General features: G+C 40.9%; 1 protein-coding gene across 1 annotated transcript; it reads left to right on the top strand.

The window, feature by feature from the left end:
* The first annotated feature begins 305 nt into the window (after positions 1 to 305).
* LOC109899606 (cytochrome P450 1B1-like) lies at positions 306 to 19,290 on the top strand. Its single transcript, XM_020494984.2, has 3 exons — positions 306 to 628; positions 794 to 1,814; positions 14,230 to 19,290. Exons 2-3 carry the CDS (start codon positions 802 to 804, stop codon positions 14,840 to 14,842), a joined length of 1,626 nt encoding a protein of 541 aa, XP_020350573.1. The 5' UTR covers positions 306 to 628; positions 794 to 801; the 3' UTR covers positions 14,843 to 19,290.
* The last annotated feature ends 942 nt before the right edge of the window (positions 19,291 to 20,232 follow it).

Genomic DNA, 20,232 nt, shown 5'->3' with positions numbered 1-20,232 from the left:
ATGTTAAACAATTATTATTGTTATATGTTTTTAATAAAAAAATATATATATTTTAGCTCAGAAAACTTTGGGGGACAAAGTAAAACCTCCCGCGGGCCAAATTCGCCCAGCCGGCTGCCAGTTGGGGAACACTGGACTTGGTGTGTCGGAGAGACAGACAGAGAGAGAGAGAGAGAGAGGGGAGAGTAAGGGGGAGGGAGGGGAGCTGACAGCTCTTACAATAGCCACCACAACTCAGACGCTGACGAGCTATGATGCTATTTGACACTTCTGTTTAAGATAAATCATAACTTGGGACAACAGAAGGCTATTCACATGTGGAGAGTGGAAGGTCTGGAACTGCACGATAATATGAATAAAGTTACTGGACATAATAACTGCATTTATTTTTCTGTCTATTGCGCAGGTTTTGCGGATTTCATTCTTCAATAATTCGTACTTTCAAGCTGGATCCGCTATATAAATAAGTGAGACCTAATGAGCGCGCTTCTTGTGCTTACATTAAAACGTAGCCTTACAATCTGCATCGACGGGATAGGAGCTTATTCATCCAAACATTAGGAACAGACAAACTACAATTAACATCAGGCTGTTATTTTCTTAGAAGAAGCAACAAACGAACTGCAAGGTGGTGCTTATTCATTCCCGGTATTTTGTGACATATTTAGCTCTGTAATAATACTTCCGCTAGACTATATTTGTGTCTCAAAATAATGACTATTGAATTTACGTGTATTTTGCCCTATAATCAATTAATGATTTTTTTATAGAACTAACTTATTGCTTTCTCTAGGCTCCATAATGGACTTGCAAGTTATATTCGAAGAGATGACTCGGCCAATGCCAAGGAGTATTGGCCTGCTATTGGCGTCTTTGACTTTTCTCTTTGCCATGCTCCTGTGGCGCAGGATCAGGCGGAGCTGGGAAGTACACAGCCCGCCTGGACCGTTCGCTTGGCCGGTCATTGGGAACGCAGTAGAGCTTGGAAACACTCCTCACCTCTATTTCTCTCGCATGTCACGGAAATATGGGGATGTCTTTCAAATCAAACTCGGCTGCCGGGACGTTGTGGTACTAAATTGCGACGCAATCAGGCAGGCGCTCATCAAAAAGGGATATGATTTCGCAGGCAGACCTGACTTTGCCTCGTTTCAATATGTTTCCAATGGCGATGGCATTGCTTTTGGTACATTTAGCGAATGGTGGAAAGTGCATCGAAAAGTGGCCCAATCTACTGTTCGGATGTTTTCTACCGGCAACATGCACACCAAAAAGGCCTTCGAAAACCATGTTGTCTGCGAAGTAAGGGAGCTGCTCCATATTTTCCTGGTAAAAACTAAAGAGCACCAATATTTCCAGCCAATGACATACTTGGTGGTATCAACCGCTAACGTAATGACCGCCGTGTGCTTTGGAAAGAGGTATTCATACGACGACGAAGAGTTTGCGCAAGTGGTGGGACGAAACTATCAATTCACCCAAACAGTGGGAGCTGGAAGCATCGTGGATGTTATGCCATGGCTCCAGTATTTCCCCAACCCAATAAAAAACATATTTGAAAACTTTAAAGAGCTCAACCAGGAGTTCAGTAAATTTATCCTTAATAAAGTTGTCGAGCATCGAAAGACCATTCAGTCAAGCACCATCCGGGACATGACAGATGCTTTCATCATGGCATTGGACCATCCCAAGGACAGCTCACCAAGGGTCTCACCAGGCAAAGATTATGTGCCACCCACTATCAGCGATATTTTTGGAGCAAGCCAAGATACACTATCTACTGCACTTCAGTGGATAATGCTGATACTTGTGAGGTAATACATATTAATTTTGAATCAGCTAAAGTGAAATGAAAGTACTATTTTTTTCACATAATATGTTCTGTTAACAATCACCTATGTGTAAAATTGAGAAAGCCCAGCATGTAAAGTGAATAATTTATTTGCGTAAAGAGGAGAAAACCTATGCCTAAAGTGGAGAAAGCTATTTTTTACTGGGACAATTACTTAACCTCCTAGTATGCCACCATCTCACAATCAACATTTAAAAAACGAAAGAGCACTTATGCTCTGCTCTTTCATTGTTGGTAGGGTACTGTACTTGCTCTTGAATTCGGCACTTCAGTTGCAGAACTATGATGTTACGTAATAGTATTAAATATCAGAAGCGCCCAGGCAGGTATTGGCAGCCTAAAATGAGGACTCGGCTTTTCTTTCCTAAACTATCGCTTCAGGAAATAACGTATTCTGAGCAGTAGAACATGCTGTGTGTTGCCAGTTGGATTAACAGTAGGCATACTGTAGCTTGTTTGTGCAGGAAAAATAAAAGCGTTTACATACCTAGTATTTAATGCAATTGTTCTGAAGCTGATTGAGGACCTTATTAGTGATTAATGTGTTTTGTTTTATTTATATTTTGATGTCTGCATTTTCTGTCATTTCTGTAATTTTGGGCTCATCTGTAAAAGACACCTTAGTCTCAGTATGACTCCCTGATAAAGTAAATGTTAAATAAAAAGTCAATAAAAGTGATAATGACCTTGAAGCCAGTATTTGTAGGATATATTCGCACGATTTAATTTCGTCTCAGGACTAACAATCGGGCATTATCACTTAATTATACAAGTGGTGGGTCTAATTCTGAATGCTAGTTAAAAGCGCATTTCAGCCGGTGTCTATTCCACAAGTTACCACCAGCTAAATATATGACATTAAAATGCCCATTAACTCTGTTCCATCTGACTGCGCAATCCACTGTCTCATCAGCCCAGCCAAGAAATTAATACACTTGATCTTCACTATAAAAAACATCTAGATATTATCTCACATTTGTTTTTGACCAACATTTCGTTTTCAACAGCGGAGGTTTGTCTAAAGAGAGAGTACATTTTCTATGCCAGGCGAAATCGTGCCTCATGAGCTCATTGTTATTGATGTATCCAAATAAATGTCTCTCGAAAACAGTTAAACAAATAAAAATGCAGATACTTTGCTGTTATTCTGGCTGCACTTTTTGACGTGACTGTAAATTAGCCGTAGTTGGCTAGCTACCCAGCTGGCACAGTGGATTTGGGCCGATTCCCGCTGAGAGTCGGGGCACTCCGCTGAGAGTCAGACTTGGCCGACCTCAGGTGGCCCAGAGACTGGGCCGCCTTTGGCAGTATTGCCACAGATAGATGAGTAGAACATCTTTGGTATTACTTATGGCTAGGATTCCGGGCCGCAACTGGGCCGATTCCTCATTGCTAGCTGGGTATAAAGTAAGGGATAAGAACGTTGTCAGCCAGTATGGAAATGGAACATTCCGAACTAACGACTGGGTAACGTCCATAAATACGGAGCAAAAAGACTGAACAACTGGGTCCCGTCTATGGCAACCAAACCAATAGAACAAATGACTAGCCGGCTTGGATAGCAACACCAGATTAGTGTTGGGACAACATATAATGGAATGATGAAATAGTATGAATAAATTTATCAAAACAAAGTTTTTAAAATGAAAATATCTCAATCATTATCTGAATATGTTGGTAACCCATGTTTAAAAGTGATAATGCAATCGAATGTATCATTGGAGGATATATTGGCACGGTTTGCCGGCTCTTGACATCGTCTCCGGCCTAACAACAGCCATGCAAATATATCCTCAAAACACCGGGTTCTCTGCAATTACGGTGCATTCGGAAAGTATTCAGACCCCTTGACTTTTTCCACGTTTTGTTACGTTACAGCCTTATTCTAAAATTGATGAACTTGTTTTTTTTTACTCATCAATCTACACACAATACCCCATAATGTCAAAGCAAAAGCACAAAAAAAACTGAAATATAACATTTACAGAAGTATTCAGACCCTTTACTCAGTAGTTTGTTGAAACACTTTTGGCAGCGATTACAGTCTAGAGTCTTTTTGGGTAGAAAGCTACAAGCTTTGCACATCTGTATTTGGGGAGTTTCTCACATTGTTCTATACAGATCCTCTCAAGATCTGTCAGTTTGGATGGGGAGCGTAGCTGCACAGGTATTTTCAGGTTTCTCCAGAGATGTTTGATTGGGTTCAAGTCCGGGCTCTGGCGGGGCAACTCAAGGACATTCAGAGACTTGTCCCGAAGCGACTCCTGTATTGTATTGGCTGTATGTTTAGGGTCATTGTCCTGTTGGAAGGTGAACCTTTGCCACAGTCTGAGGTCCTGAGCGCTCTGGAGCAGGTTTTCATCAAGAAACTCTCTGTACTTTGCTCTGTTCATCTTTCCCTCGATCCTGACTAGTCTCCCAGTCCCTGCCCCTGAAAACCATCCCCACAGCATGATGCTGCCATTACCATGCTTCACTGTAGGGATGGTGCCAGGTTTTCTCCAGAAGTGATGCTTGGCATTCAGGCCAAAGAGTTCAATCTTGGTTTCATCATACCAGAGAATGTTGGTTGTTCAAAACTTCTTCAATTTAAGTATGATGGAGGCCACTGTGTTCAAGGGAGCATTCAATGCAGCAGAATTTCTTTTGGTATCCTTCCCCAGATCTGTGCCTCGACACAATCCTGTCTCGGAGCTCTACAAACAATTCCTTCGACCTCATGACTTGGTTTTTGCTCTGACATGCACTGTCAATTGTGGGACCTTATGTAGACAATTGTGTGTCTTTCCAAATCATGTCCAATCAATTGAATTTACCACAGGTTGACTCGAATGAAGTTGTAGAAACATCTCAAGGATGATCAATTGAAACAGGATGCACCTGAACTCAGTTTCGAGTGTTATAGCAAATGGTCTGAATACTTATGTAAATAAGGTATTTTTTAGATTTTGTTTATTGTTTTTGTTTATTTTTTATTTTAGGAGATAGATCAGCTTTAGTAGTGCAGATATATTGTAGATTCCATCAATGTAATTGTCTGCTTCATTTCGAATCCCGCATACATTCTTTTGTAAATATATAAACATATCTTTTTGAAATATATTTTCCTTTCTTTTCCTCCCCTAACCCTACCACCCCTCAACTAATTTGAGTAAACTATTAAACAACAACACTTAGGCTTCTACTTCCAGCTTATACATACTATATACATTTTACGGACACAATGTATTTTACAATAGTTATCTTTTGTTTGTTTTTAATTCCATCCTTCAGCTACCATCAACCCCTCCCATCTATGTCTGAAGCCCATCCAGTTTAATTTATATTTTGCCATATATTTTTAACTGTGCTGTTTCACAAAAGTTCTGAACCTATATACTTCTCTTAACACCATCCATTTTTATTTGCATTTGCCATATATTTTTCAACTGTGCTGTGATGTTTCACAAAAGTTCCAAACCTTTCTATTCTCATAGTTTCTACAGATTGTAAATTAAAGAATTTTTTTTGTTGCTAAAAGTAGTATTATGTTATTGATTTATTGATTATGATTTTTCAAATACCCCAGGAGTGCTATCTGCAGAGTTAGCTCCAGGTAAATGTTGCACTTCTTCAACCATTCATGGACCTGCGACCAAAAACAAGCTACATATGGACAGTACCAAAACAAATAATCTCTTCGCACCAAAATCTGCAGAGCTGGGATGGTTGTATCCCCCATATATAACGTTCTATTGGTTACAAGAATTTTGTATAATAATTTAAATAAATAAATTCAAAGTTTTGAATCCGGTGTTGTTTTGCATATCAGTTCATAAACTATGTGCCATGGAATCGGTACATTGAAAATCTCTTACCAACTATTTTGCATTCTATATGTAGCACCTCTGCCAATTCTACGGTCCTTAAACGAAACTGGTATACTTTTTTATTTATCACAATTTTCCTTGAAAATATTTAATGCAGTGTCGACAGACAAGTTCCTTACTTTTTCCCGCTTCCACTTGCCTCTTCCATTTTTGTGGCAATGCTGCAATTAGTTGGTTGTAATTTTGGGTAGCGCAGACATTTCCATATATTTTTGTTAGCTGCATGTGTGACATAACTCCACCAGTCTTATTTATGATAAAATTTACAAAGATTATACCTTTAAAAAAAAACAAATTTGAAAAAAAATGTTTTTTTTAATCAATTAGTTTAACCACAATATTTGCTGTATTATTTGTTCTGTCTTTTCTGACGGAGTCTTATATAAAAGGGAAGTAATCAGGGAGGCGATGAAGTCCAGATGTGCCTAATGAGGCGCAGATGTGTGTAATGAAGGTTGCCAGGTGTGCGTAAAGGATGGGTTTCCAGGACCGGTGGTTACTAGACCGGCGATGTCGAGTGCTGAACAAGGAGAGCAGGAGTGGACGAAGAGGACAACGCTGGCCAGGAAGACGGCCCCAAGGACGAAGAGCGGGCCGGTTTGGACGGCGAAGGTGGAAATCTCTGATGATGTTGGGATCTAGAATGTCGTCCACCGGAACCCAAAACCGCTCCCTGGACCGTACCCCTCCCAGTCCACCAGGTACTGTAACCTACCTCCACGACATCTGGCATTCAGGAGGGAACTGACGGCATACGTGGGACTACCCTCGATGTCCAGGGGAGGCGGAGGGGTGAAAGACTGCATCAGCGAAGGGACAAGGAACCACCGGCCTGAGGAGGGAAACGTGAAAAGAGGGTGAGATCCGGTAGTCATTGGGAAGCTGTAATTGGTAAGTTACCTCATTGACCCTCTGGAGAACTTTGAATGGCCCCACAAACCGGGGGCTCAGCTTCCGGCAGGGCAGGCGGAGCGGGAGGTTTCTGGTGGAGAGCCAGAAGCGTTCACCAGGCTTAAAAACGGGTGCCTAACTGCGGTGGCAGTCCACCTGCTCCTTCTGGTGCTGGACGGCGCGTTGGAGCCTCATGTGGGAAGCAAACCTGCCCTGCGCACCGGAACCACTCATCCATCGCAGTGCCTTTGGTTTGGCTCAAGGTCCACGGAGCCAGGCTGGTGCCCCAGGATGCACTGGAAGGTAGACAACCCAGTGGAGGAGTGAGGAAGTGAGTTCTGGGCGTACTCTGCCCAGGGAAGGTACCGGGCCCACTTCCTCTGTGGGTCCTGACTGTGACTCCTCAGCAACCTCCCCAGCTCCTGGTTGGTCCTTTCCACCTGTACGTTGGACTGAGGCCGTTACCCGGATGTGATGCTGAATGTGACCCCCAGCTTCTCCATGAAGGCTCTCCATATATGTGACGTGAATTGGGGACCACGGGTGGCGACGAAGTCCTCCAGAAGGCCATAGTGCTGGTGTTTTGCAGGTACTATTTAATGAAGCTGCCAGTTGAGGAGATATGAGGTGTCTGTTTCTCAAACTAGACACTGCAATGTACTTGTCCTCTTGCTCAGTTGTGCACCGGGGCCTCCTACTCCTCTTTCTATTCTGGTTAGAGCCAGTTTGCGCTGTTCTGTGAAGGGAGTATTACACAGCGTTGTACAAGATCTTCAGTTTCTCTGCAATTTCTCACATGGAATAGCCCTCATTTCTCAGAACAAGTATAGACTGACGAGTTTCAGAAGAAAGATATTTGTTTCTAGCCATTTTGAGCCTGTAATCGAACCCACAAATGCTGATGCTCCAGATACTCAACCTGTCTAAAGAAAGCCATTTTTATTGCTTCTTTAATCAGGACAACAGTTTTCAGCTGTGCTAACATAATTGCAAAAGGGTTTTCTGATAATGGGCATCTGTAGGCCTATGTAGATATTCCATTTTTAAAAATCTGCCATTTCTAGCAACAATAGTCATTTACAACATTAACAATGTCTACACTGTATTTCTGATCAATTTGATGTTATTTTAATGGACCAACAATTTGCTTTCCTTTCAAAAACAAGGACATTTCTATGTGACCCCAAACTTTTGAACGGTAGTGTAGGTCAACTGGAATATGACTAAAGAGTTTCTAGATCATCTATGAGGCTGTGGAGGGATCCAAATTATTATCCAATTATACAGCCTGGAATCAAACCAGGGTCTGTAGTGATGCCTCTAGCACTGAGATGCAGTGCCTTAGACCGCTGCGCCACTCGGGAGCCCACTATCAGTGAAAAGGTTTTTGCCATTCCAAAGATACGGTACAGTACTGCATTTTGGGGGGTAGAATTACTGTACCATTCAAAATACAGAAATTATTTCCCCGCCCACAACATTTTCCCAAAATGCACCATAATTTACAGTATGTTGCAGTAAAAATGTACTGTTGATAATGAGACAATTGTGCACCGCCCTATGGGACTCCCAATCACGACCGAACTTCAACCCATTTTATAACAGATTCTCCAAAATTGAAATATTCCAGGCATATATTCCAGGCATCCCAGTCTTACTTTATCAAAAGCCTTTTCAGTGTCAGCTATGAAAACCAGGCCTGGTTTCCCATGTTTTTCATAATATTCTATTGTTTCCAGGACTTATATTATATTATCTCCAATGTATCATCCATGTAAAAAACCTGTTTGATTACAATAAACAATATCTGACAATACCTTTTAAATTCTATGCGCTATGCATTTTGCAATAATATTTGCATTACAACACTGAAGGGGCCTCCATTTTTTTTAAATGTACTGGATTTTCAGTAATAATTAAGTTAGATATTCTTGTTGAGTATTTTTTTAGGAGTGGTTAAAACATGCTAATAACAGTCCTCTGAGTATAACAAAACATGTTTATGTTATGTTTACGGGTATGCCTGGAGTTTTCCCAGGTTTTAAATGATTTAATTGCATCAAGAAGTTTCTCCTCTGTAATTTGGCCTTCACATGAGTCTTTCTGTATATCTGTTAATTTGACATGATTAAAATAAATAAAATCCATACAGTTATCTTCGGTTGGTGGAGATGGAGGAGACTGAAATGGAAACGTGCTTAGAGTACTTTGATTCGTCTTTCAAAATATTGTTTGGTAAATCATGGGTGACTCCATTTGTCACAAGTTTCATTAAAACAAATTTGGTAGCATTTCTATGTTGAAGATTAAAAAATGTTTTGTTGATTTTTATCCCATGTTCCATCCAGTTCGCTTTATTTTTATAATATATTACAGTTGATCTTTCTTGAATAAGTTCCTCCATTTCTTTTTGTTGTTCCTCTAACTTATTCTGTGCCTCTATAGTACAGTTTTATTGCTACTGTATCAATGTGTACTATTAGTTCTTCCATTTCCACTACAACGCCGGATTCCTGCCGTAAACCCTGGACCATTACTCCTGATCATTCTTCACTATCTTAAATAAGTATACCCCTTTCAAAAAATGTAGAACAAAGAACAGATGCTTTTTATGCTTTTGAGCCAATCAGTTGTGTTGTGACAATGTAGAGGTGGTAAACAAAAGATAGCCCTATTTGTTAAAAGACCAAGTCCATTTATGGCAAGAACAGCTCAAATAAGCAAAGAAAAATTACAATCCATCATTACTTTCTTCAAGTAGGAACAGAAACAGATATAGCCCTTGGTTCACTCCAGACCTGACTGCCCTTGACCAGCACAAAAACACCACGTGGCGGACTGCACTAGCATCAAATAGTCCCCGCGATATGCAACTGTTCAGGGAAGTCAGGAAAAAATACACGCAGTCAGGAAAGCAAAGGCTAGCTATTTCAAACAGAAATTTTCATCCTGTATCTATAACTCCAAAAAGTTTTGGGACACTGTAAAGTCCATAGAGAACAAGAGCACCTCCTCCCAGCTGCCCACTGCACTGAGGCTAGGTAACACGATCACCAGCCATAAATCCATGATAATCGAAAATTTCAATAAGCATTTCTCTATAGCTGGCCATGCTTTCCTCCTGGCTACCCCAACACTGGCCAACAGCTCCACACCCCCCGCAGATACTTGCCCGAGCCTCCCCAGCTTCTCCTTCACCCAAATCCAGAGGGCAGATGTTCTGAAAGAGCTGCAAAACCTGCACCTGCACAAATCAGCATGGCTAGACAATCTGGACCCTCTCTTTCTAAAATTATCCGCCGCTATTGTTGCAACCCCTATTACCAGTCTGTTCAACCTCTCTTTCGTATCGTCCGAGATCCCTAAAGATTGGAAACCTGCCGCGGTCATTCCCCTCTTCAAAGGGGGTGACACTTTGAACAGTTGCATATCGCGGGGACAATTCGATGCTAGTGCAGTCCGCCACATTATGTTTTTGTGCTGGTCAAGGGCAGTTAAGTCTGGAGTGAACCAAAGGCTATATCTGTTCCTGTTCCCAAACTGTTATAGACCTATATCCATCCTGCCCTGCCTTTCTAAAGTCTTCGAAAGCCAAGATAATAAACATATCACTGACCATTTCGAATCTCACTGTACCTTCTCCGCTGTTTCCGAGCTGGTCACAGGTGCACCTCAGCCATGCTCAAGCCACTAAACGATATCATAACCGCCATTGATAAAAGACAGTACTGTGCAGCCGTCTTCATCGACCTGGCCAAAGCTTTCGACTCTGTCAATCACCGTATTCTTATCGGCAGACTAAATAGCTTTGGTTTCTCAAATGACTGCCTCGCCTGGTTCACCAACTACTTCGCAGACAGAGTTCAGTGTGTCAAATCGGAGGGCCTGTTGTCCGGACCTCTGGCAGTCTCTATGAGGGTGCCACAAGGTTCAATTCTCGGGCCGACTCTTTTCTGTATACATCAACGATGTCGCTCTTGCTGCAGGTGATTCCCTGATCCACCTCTACACAGACGACACCATTCTGTATACATCTGGCCCTTCTTTGGACTAGGTGTTAATTAACAAACCTCCAAACGAGCTTCAATGCCATACAACTCTCCTTCCGTGGCCTCCAACTGCTCTTAAATGCAAGTAAAACTAAATTCATGCTCTTCAACCGATCGCTGCCAACACCTGCCCGCCCGTCCAGCATGGACAACTACAAATACCTAGGTGTCTGGTTAGACTGTAAACTCTCCTTCCAGACTCACTTTAAGCATCTCCAATCCAAATTTAAATCTGGAATCGGCTTCCTATTTCGCAACAAAGCATCCTTCACTCATGCTGCCAAACATACCCTCGTAAAACGGACTTTCCTACCGATCCTTGACTTCGGCGATGTAATTTACAAAATAGCCTCCAACACTATCGCAGTGCCATCCGTTTTGTCACCATATGTCACAAAAGCACCATATACTACCCAACCCTGTGACCTGTATGCTCTTGTTGGCTGGCCCTCGCTTCATATTCGTTGCCAAACCCACTGGCTCCAGGTCATCTATAAGTCTCTCCTAGGTAAAGCCCCGCCTTATCTCAGCTCACTTGTCACCATAGCAGCACCCACCCGTAGCACGTTCTCCAGCAGGTATATCACACTGGTCACCCCCAAAGCAAATTCCTCCTTTGGCTCCTTTCAATCCACAACTCTGCTGCCAATGACTGGAACGAACTGCAAAAGTCACTGAAGCTGGAGACTCATATCTCCCTCACTAGATTTAAGCACAACCTGTTAGAGCAGCTCACAGATCACTGCACCTGTACATAGCCCATCTGTAAATAACCCATCCAACTACCGCATCCCTCATACTGCGATTTATATATATTTTTTCTCCTTTGCACCCCAGTATCTCTACTTGCACACTCATCTTCTGCACATCTATCACTCCAATGTTTAATTGCTACATTGTAATTATTTTGCCACTACGGCCTATTTATTGCCTTACCTCCCTCATCCTACCTCATTTGCACACACTGTATATAGACTTTTTCTATTGTATTATTGACTGCATGTTTGTTTATTCCATTTGTAACTCTGCGTTGTTGTTTGTGTCAAACTGCTTTGCTTTATGTTGGCCAGGTCGAAGATGTAAATGAGAACTTGTTCTCAACTAGCCTAACTGGTTAAATAAAGGTGAAATATATGTATATTTTTAATTATAAAACAAAAAGTGCAATTGCAAAAACTATCAAGCGCTATGATGAAACTGCCTCTCATGTGGACCGCCACAGGAAAGCAAGACCCAGAGTAATCTCTGCTGCAGAGGATAAGTTCACTAGAGTTACCAGCCTCACAAATTGCAGCCGAAATAAATGTTTGCCAGAGTTCAAGTAACAGACACATCTCGACATCAACTGAAGACTTTGTGAATCAAACCTTCATGGTCAAATTGCTGAAAAGAAACCACTACTAAAGGACTCCAAATAATAATAAGAGACTTGCTTGGGCCAAGAAACACGAGCAATGGACATTCGACCAGTCCTTTGGTTTGATGAGTCCAAATTTTAAAGATATGGTTCCAACCACCAGGGCTATTTGACCAAGAAGGAGAGTGGTGGAGTGCTGCATCAGATGACCTGGCCTCCACAATCACCCGACCTCAACCCAATTGAGATGGTTTGGGATTAGTTGGACCGCAGAGGGAAGGAAAAGCAGCCAACAAGTGCTTAGCATATGTGGGAACTCTTTCAAGAATGTTGGAAAAGCATTCCAGGTGGTTGAGAGAATTCCAAGAGTGTGCAAAGCTTTCATCAACGCAAAGGATGGCTACTTTGAAGAATCTAAAATCTAAAATATATTTTGATTTGTTTAACACTTTGATTACTACATGATTCCATATGTGCTATTTCATAGTTTTGATCTCTTCACTATTATTCTACAATGTACAAAATAGTAATAATAAAGAATAACCTGAGTAGGTGTATCCAAACTTTTGACTGGTACTGTATATTTTCAAAGAAGCATGTTTCATCATTATTTGGACCATATAGATTAATGAGCTGTATCTGTTTATGGTCCAATAACATACTTAAAATCATACATCTACCTTGCAGATCTGTTTGGACAATTTGCACATTTGGATAAAAATGATTGTTAATAAATTTAATCACCCATTTTGTGTTTCTTTGCACATGGGAGAAATCCTTTTTCCACACAACTTCATCTAAAATTGTTGTGAGTTTCCTGTAAACAGTAGATATTATATTCCTTGTCTTTTAGCCAGGTAAATACTGATCGTCTTTTCTTATTATCTGTTAAGCCATTACAATTATAGCTGGCTATACTTATTTCACCATTTACCATACTGAGATACAAGCTTAAATTCTATTTATCATTATATATGTTGGTAAACTTACTATAAAAAATGACATAGTAATTGAGTGTCCATATAGCTGTACCATGATATTTGCATTGCTACTAAGTAAACCTTCAATTTTCATCCACTATTCCACCCGCTAGACCCCCCCACCCCCATCAGCAGACCATCTATGTCCCCCCGGATCCCAGGGCCCCGAGAGACCGGGACCCATCCTTCGAAAGAGCACACAGTACCACTCACAGAACAGAAGTAGATCAACCCCCAAAAACATTTCCAACGCCCTCACCTCGATTTGTATTATATATAGTTATCAATATAAATATTTATATTTATTTATATATACAAATAAAAAATAAACTCCCCATGGGTTACTGCAGCTATTGTTGCCAGCATTGCCACTACCTGGGTGGAGGCACCCCACCGGAATCCCCACCGGCTAGGTACAAGGTCGTCAAGTTTCTCATTAGCAGCTTTGAGAAATTCCTTGTATATTATATTCACGCATCAGGGGGCTTTGGCTTTGTAAGACCCACTCTGCCAGGCAGGCCCAGAATCTTGAGGGGTTGGTACTGCTTTAGTGGGTCCATAAAACAGATAAGGCCTTCTCCTTATGGGTCGTATGGGTCGTTCAGGTGTGTGTCTAGGGTATAGGGTTGGGGACCGTTCCATCATGATAGAACAGTAAATAACTCAACTATATTAACAATTTATTTAAAAAAATGTATATCCCATATCTGCACAAAATTGAAAGCTCTCTCTTTACAACCCCTGCTCGCAGACACACATGGGCTTAGGTATTCGCACCCATTTCCTTTTTCACTCGTTTAACTCCACACTTTTCCAAACACAAAAACACATGCATTTGCATCACAATACACCCACACATACCCACATACTGTGCTTTCTATGTTTTCTGTTTGCTGTGTTTTCATCCCTACCATGTTGATTCGGAGTACTTTTTATATTTGCAAAAATGTCAAAAAACCTGTTTTCGCTTTATTGTTATGGGGTATTGTTTGTAGATTAATGCGGACATTTTTTTATTTAATCAATTTTAGAATAAGGCTGTAATGTCACAAAATGTGGAAATAACCTGTAACCTGCTGCCCATAGTTACCCACCAAAAATGATTTATCACTACTGTATTGAGAATGCCCTCAGTGTTGAAATAGAGGTTAGCTTCTCAATAGGAAATTATTTAGGAAATTATTGAATTACCTGTGATCTGAGTGTTCACCTTTGACCTTTTCCTATATAGGTTTCCTCATATTCAGCTGCGTCTCCAGGAGGAAGTAGACAAAGTGGTCGACCGGAGCCATCTGCCCATCATCGAGGACCAGTCCCAGTTGCCTTACGTGATGGCCTTCATCTACGAAATGATGCGCTTTACCAGCTTCGTGCCGCTCACCATCCCCCACAGCACCATCACCGACACCACCATCATGGGCTACACCATCCCCAAGGACACAGTGATCTTCATCAACCAGTGGTCCAGCAACCACGACCCCACCAAGTGGACTCACCCGGAGACCTTTGACCCTCTGCGCTTCCTGGATCAGGACGGCTCACTGAACAAAGACCTGGCCAGCAGCGTGCTCATCTTCTCCTTGGGAAAGCGGCGGTGCATCGGAGAGGAACTGTCAAAGATGCAGCTGTTCCTATTTACAGCATTGCTGGTGCACCAGGCCCACTTTAGTCCCGACCCGGACAAGCCGCCCACCATTGACTACACCTACGGACTAACCCTGAAGCCCAATAACTTTTCCATATCAGTCAGTCTACGGGACAGCATGGAAGTCCTGGAGAAGGCTAGTCAAAAGCCCCTCTATGGGGGGACTCAGGAGGACACAGTCAACTCCAGATCAGATTGAGAATAGAGTCACTAAATTAAGCTTGAAAGAAAAAAAAACTGAAGAACATTAATGAGCTGCAGTTCATCCTCATGTGCCATCAGGTATCAGCTACTATATAGTTATTATAAACGTATTTATGATCTAAATGTAAAGGATGTCACCAGGGACGGACCTGGACGTTCTGCTGCCCTAAGCGAGACAAAAATCTGCCGCCCCCTTGCTATCCCCGCTAAACTATGTACAGCAGTGGTCGGCAATAGGTTATGCCTTGGGCAAAAAAAATGTCTCACCTGAAAGTCGGAGGAACAGAACATAATAGCAGCCCAATTCATAGGGCTACACTACAAATTAAATAAAAAATGTAACACATCTAGTTAGTAGGCAATATAATGAGTTCAATGTCACTAACCTAACTGCCTAATATGATTTCATTGATAAAATCACCAATGTCTCTATGAAATTCGTTTGTCATATTTCTGTGTGCTTTGATTGGGGAAAAACATATTGCAATCAAAAGAAAATGTTGGGCTGTAAAAAGAGGATAGTGAAAATATAAGTTTCAGGGAAGAATGGACAGAGAAATAGGCTATTTTACCTTACTTATTCTTAATGTCAAACAGCTGTTTGCAAATAATTAAATGTTAGACATCCTTATGAATCTAAGCATGGCACTTGCAAAAGTTACCTTTCCACGCAGCTCTACCTACGCAGAAAAATACAGGCTTCAAACTGCTGGCTACTCCTCCATTGCATAACCCAAGAACAGAAGTGCTTCCCTAAAATCTGCCTGGGTTTAAACAAACATATATTTTCAGAGAGTGAAAATGGCAATTAATAGGGACAGACTTTAGTGACAGAATAGCAACGTCAATGTGTTTGTCTCCTTGAATATTATAGGCTGCAGCTCAGCTTCAGAATGTCATAGAGAGGAATCAATATATCCCCAATATGCATCGGAGTCATGTCTATCGCGGGCATTTTAAAGCTTGTTTCTACCATAAGGCATCACAGAGTTAAACATTGTTATAGAAGCCTTTATATAATCTGGATACTTTTTATTCATTTATTTCAAAACATATAGCAAACAATATATACAATTTTTGCCCTTTGCTTTAACAAATGGTATGGGATACCCTCACTCAATTTGAGCCCAAACACACAAACACACCAAGCCATTCCCAGACATGGAGTTATTTAAAGAGTGCATGGGTATTGGAGGATATGGCTATACCGACATCTATGCATAGCATAATTGTGTTTGTCAAACAGGTCGGCCTACCACCTTTTTGAATAGGACGAAATAGGCTCCAATTATATATGTAATTCTATGATTAGGGCCATAAAAAATGTTGGTGGGCGCGTGCACATATATGAGGTCCCTTACCGGGTAGAAAGGAATTTTACTTTAACCCCTGCATCGGAGAGTTACAATGTTGCAATCACTATGCAGCCAGCTGCCTATAGTAGGAAACCGAGTTTCTTACTAATAATATGCCACCTCTTATCACACATGGCACGACCCCAGAATTGTTACAATTAGAATAAAAATAACAATTTTATTTAACATATAATTTAATATTCCTGTAGAACTGTAAAAAGAGAGATCGTTTGAGCTCTTCATAAATGCATGGCGGGCCTCGTTTCGCTGGAGCAGTGTAAAATAAGTTTTCTGTCACTGACCCAGCCGTGACAAATTTGGTTTATTTAGATATCGAATTTGATTGTCCAACATCAGTTTCAACATTTCTTCATTTTGTGGCCCGCCTGGAATTGCCTCTGCTGCATTGCAGTAAGTGATATTTTCTCTGGGTAGCTGTCCATGGTTCTGAAATCAAATCAAAGCTACACAGAATTTCCACAAACTTCAGAAAGTTGCCATTATTTGGCTCGTTCAGCCTGCCGGTGGTCCCACGTAGCGCAATGTTCTGGGTGGCCAATATGCGTATCAAGGCCTCTGCAGCACCTGTAGGGCTTAGGCATTAATAGTTTGCTTGAACACCAGACTGATCTCCAGCTCATTCCACCTCTGAAAAATATCTAGGCGTTCATGCGACTTCTCAGGCGAGCTGAGGAGGTGGCACAGATTCTTCCAGTCCCTGGTTCCATCCCTGACCAGTGTAGATTTGTACTCGTGTGAGAAAAAAAACCCAGAAAGCTGCATTGTTTTTGCTTGGAATAAAAGAGCCATGGTCTCGCCCCTCTCTCCCCGTTCGCCATTCTCCTATTGTATTGGGCCACCGAAAATATTTGTTGCCCCTCATCTCTTTGGAAATTCCACTCCTTATCTTGATGTGGCCCAGCCTGCACTAAAATATCCCGTAAATATGTTTTTTGTTGTTGTTGTCTGGGAGTCGGATTTAGCACCACTGTCATCCGAGACATGGCGCGACAAATCTGAGTTGGGGTCCCACATAGTTGAGTCTCCGCTGACATTGTTTGGAGGTGTGGCTAGACTGGTGTGAGACAATCTGTTCTTGTCCACCCAGAGAGCTGTCATCATCGGTGGAAGTGGATGGCTCTGACTCCTCCAGCTCGCCCTCTTCTCTGCTAGAACCAGAGAACGGGGGCTCGTCTGTCTCTGTGAATTTATGGCCTGTCCTTGGAGGTTTGCAGTGTGGGTGCAATAATTGAATAACATGGATTTCTACATTTACTTTGCGACGCTCGCGACGTGTCCGGTCTGGTCAGCAGTGAGTTTCACACATCCCCATGTACTACATGAACACTATTTTCATACATCTATATTTTCTTTGTTTTACGGGATATCACGCAAATAACTATGGATCATATTTTTAAAAATCTAAATTGCACAAGTATTGGCATATATTTTACTGGAACCTGACATAACATACAGTAGCTTGCAGTGCGGGAAATGGTCTGTTCTTACACACAGCCAATTGGCCACTTCAGTAATGATATTTTCTGACATACTGACCGGAGTTGATTCAGTCTCTTCACTTGCATCCACCATCTCAACAAGTACCTTGTGCACCTTTTATGTCCCGAATATATCTCTAAATAAGGTCAATATGATACATTTTAATTTGCATATTTGTCACTTGCCAAAAAAAACAGGAAATTCAAATGAGCAGCCCTTTCCTAAATTTGACATGCATTATGCACTAAAGTTTTACAGCAAACTCAGCTTATTATACCTGCTACTGCTATTGATATGCATACGGTGTAAAACATTTGAAGTTGAATAAACTTTTAAAAAATCAAGGCAACCAGCTGCAACACGATTATAATATGATAAACAAAAAACACATTTTGGTAGTAATAACTTTTGTAGCAATATTAACAAAAATATGTGATTTGACCAAGGAGAGTTCAATTTCTTTCCTCAACTGTGCTATAACAACACTGATTGGATGGACCAAGTAAGTGGTCACACTTTACTTTGCTTAGGCCTTATACCTGAGTAACTAATTACCAATGTAACTATCTTGTACTTACTAGTACTTACTAACAGGCTAGTAAGTACTAGTAGTTGCATGTAGTTATGCAGTACTACATTATCCTGTTTCCTTTTGAAAAACAGAATTCGCAATAGTAAGTAGGCTACTTGCAAACCTGTACTTACATACATATCTAAAGGTAATTCCGTCACAGCTACACTGGAATAAGGCCATAATAGTTATGTGCTTCTGAATGCTGATTAACTTCTATTTTGTTCCAGATCCATACTCTGTTCCAATAGGCAAGGCAAGGGTGCACTGTAACAGAAACCTGTAAATTATACAGAAATGTGTTGTATTATCAACAGTCACATTTTTACTGCAGCATACTGTAAATTATGGTGCATTGTGGGAAAATGTTGTGGGCGGGGAAATAATTGCTGTATTTTGAATGGTACAGTAATTCTACCCCCCAAAATACAGTACTGTACCGTATCTTTGGAATGCCAAAAACCGCTAGTGGGCTCCCGAGTGGTGCAGCGGTCTAAGGCACTGCATCTCAGTGCTAGAGACTCACTACAGACCCTGGTTTGATTCCAGGCTGTATCACAACCAGCAGTGATTGGGAGTCCCATAGGGCAGCGTTGTCATTGTAAATAATAATTTGTTCTTAACTGATTTGCCTAGTTAAATAAAGGTTAAATAAATACAAAATATTGGGTGCATGGTATTGCTGTTTCTTGGGTATTAACATATTTTCAGGCGTGCTTTGTAAGATGCTATATATGATGTACCTGTGAGTGAGAATGCTATACCAACTTAACTCCTATGTGGTTATAGTGACCCATCAATTTAAAATGTATTGGGGACAGATTGAAGTGGCAGAAATTCTTACACTTTAAATGGTTTGGTCCCTTTTGCCCTGTAGTATCTGCCAGTTTGGAAGCCTTTGTTAAGGCCACTAGATGTGCCAGTGATATAAAGAACCAAATATCAATTAATATACTGTAATGTTTGTAAAAACTTTACCTAGCAGCCAACCTGCTTGCACCAATTCCTTGTAATTACAGTAAAACACTGTACAATACAAAGTACTCCCCTCGATTAATTTCATTCATTCATTCATCTATTCATTTTTACAATATAATACAGTACATTTTCTGTGTGTCATTACATAGTACTTCCTTTTAAACCATATTTATATTGCAGAAGGTGTACTGTAATATGAAATAATGAACTTTACTTGCCACAAGCTGCTTGTAAATTACTGTCAATTTCACAGTAACACCTTTACAGTGTTACTAAGGGTACATTGTTTGCAAATGTAGCCTGTGTCTGTGAATTGCTGTAACATAAGGTACCAGTCAAAAGTTTGGACACACCTACTTAATTCAGGGTTTTTCTTTATTTTTACTATTTACTACATTGTAGAATAATAGTGAAGACATCAAAACTATGAAATAACACATATGGAATCATGTATCATCATGTAATCATGTACTGTAGTAATCAGTAAATATATGTTATATTCTTCAAAGTAGCCACCCTTTGCCTTGGAATTCTCTCAACCAGCTTCATGAGGTAGTCACCAATCAGTTGTGTTGTGACAAGGTAGGGTTGGTGTACAGAAGATTGCCCTATTTGGCAAAAGACCAAGTCCATATTATGTCAAGAACAGCTCAAATAAGCAAAGAGAAACTACGAATGATGGACTGTCATTTATCTTTGCATATTTGAGCTGTACTTGCCATAATATGGACTTGGTATTTTACAAAATAGGGCTATCTTCTCTATACCATCCCTACCTTGTCACAACACAACTGATTGGCTCAAACGCATTAAGAAGGAAATGTCACGATTGTCGTCGGGAGAAGGAGAGGAGGACCAAAGTGCAGCGTGGTACGTATCCATAATACTTTTAATCCAGAATGAATACACAAACAAAACCAACAAAACGATAAACGAACAGTTCTGACAGGTGCAACAAACACTAACCAGAAAATAATCACC

This window comes from Oncorhynchus kisutch, linkage group LG11 (assembly GCF_002021735.2).
Source record: "Oncorhynchus kisutch isolate 150728-3 linkage group LG11, Okis_V2, whole genome shotgun sequence".
Classification (NCBI taxonomy): Eukaryota; Metazoa; Chordata; class Actinopteri; order Salmoniformes; family Salmonidae; genus Oncorhynchus; species Oncorhynchus kisutch.
This window is presented reverse-complemented; position numbering and strand designations above follow the sequence as displayed.

What these genes read in the sequence shown, in the direction of transcription:
- LOC109899606 (XM_020494984.2), top strand. Translation starts at nt 802, where the DNA reads ATGGACTTGCAAGTTATATTCGAAGAGATGACTCGGCCAATGCCAAGG. An exon ending in ATAATGCTGATACTTGTGAG is followed by an intron (nt 1,815 to 14,229) that starts GTAATACATATT and finishes TTTCCTATATAG; the next exon opens with GTTTCCTCATATTCAGCTGC.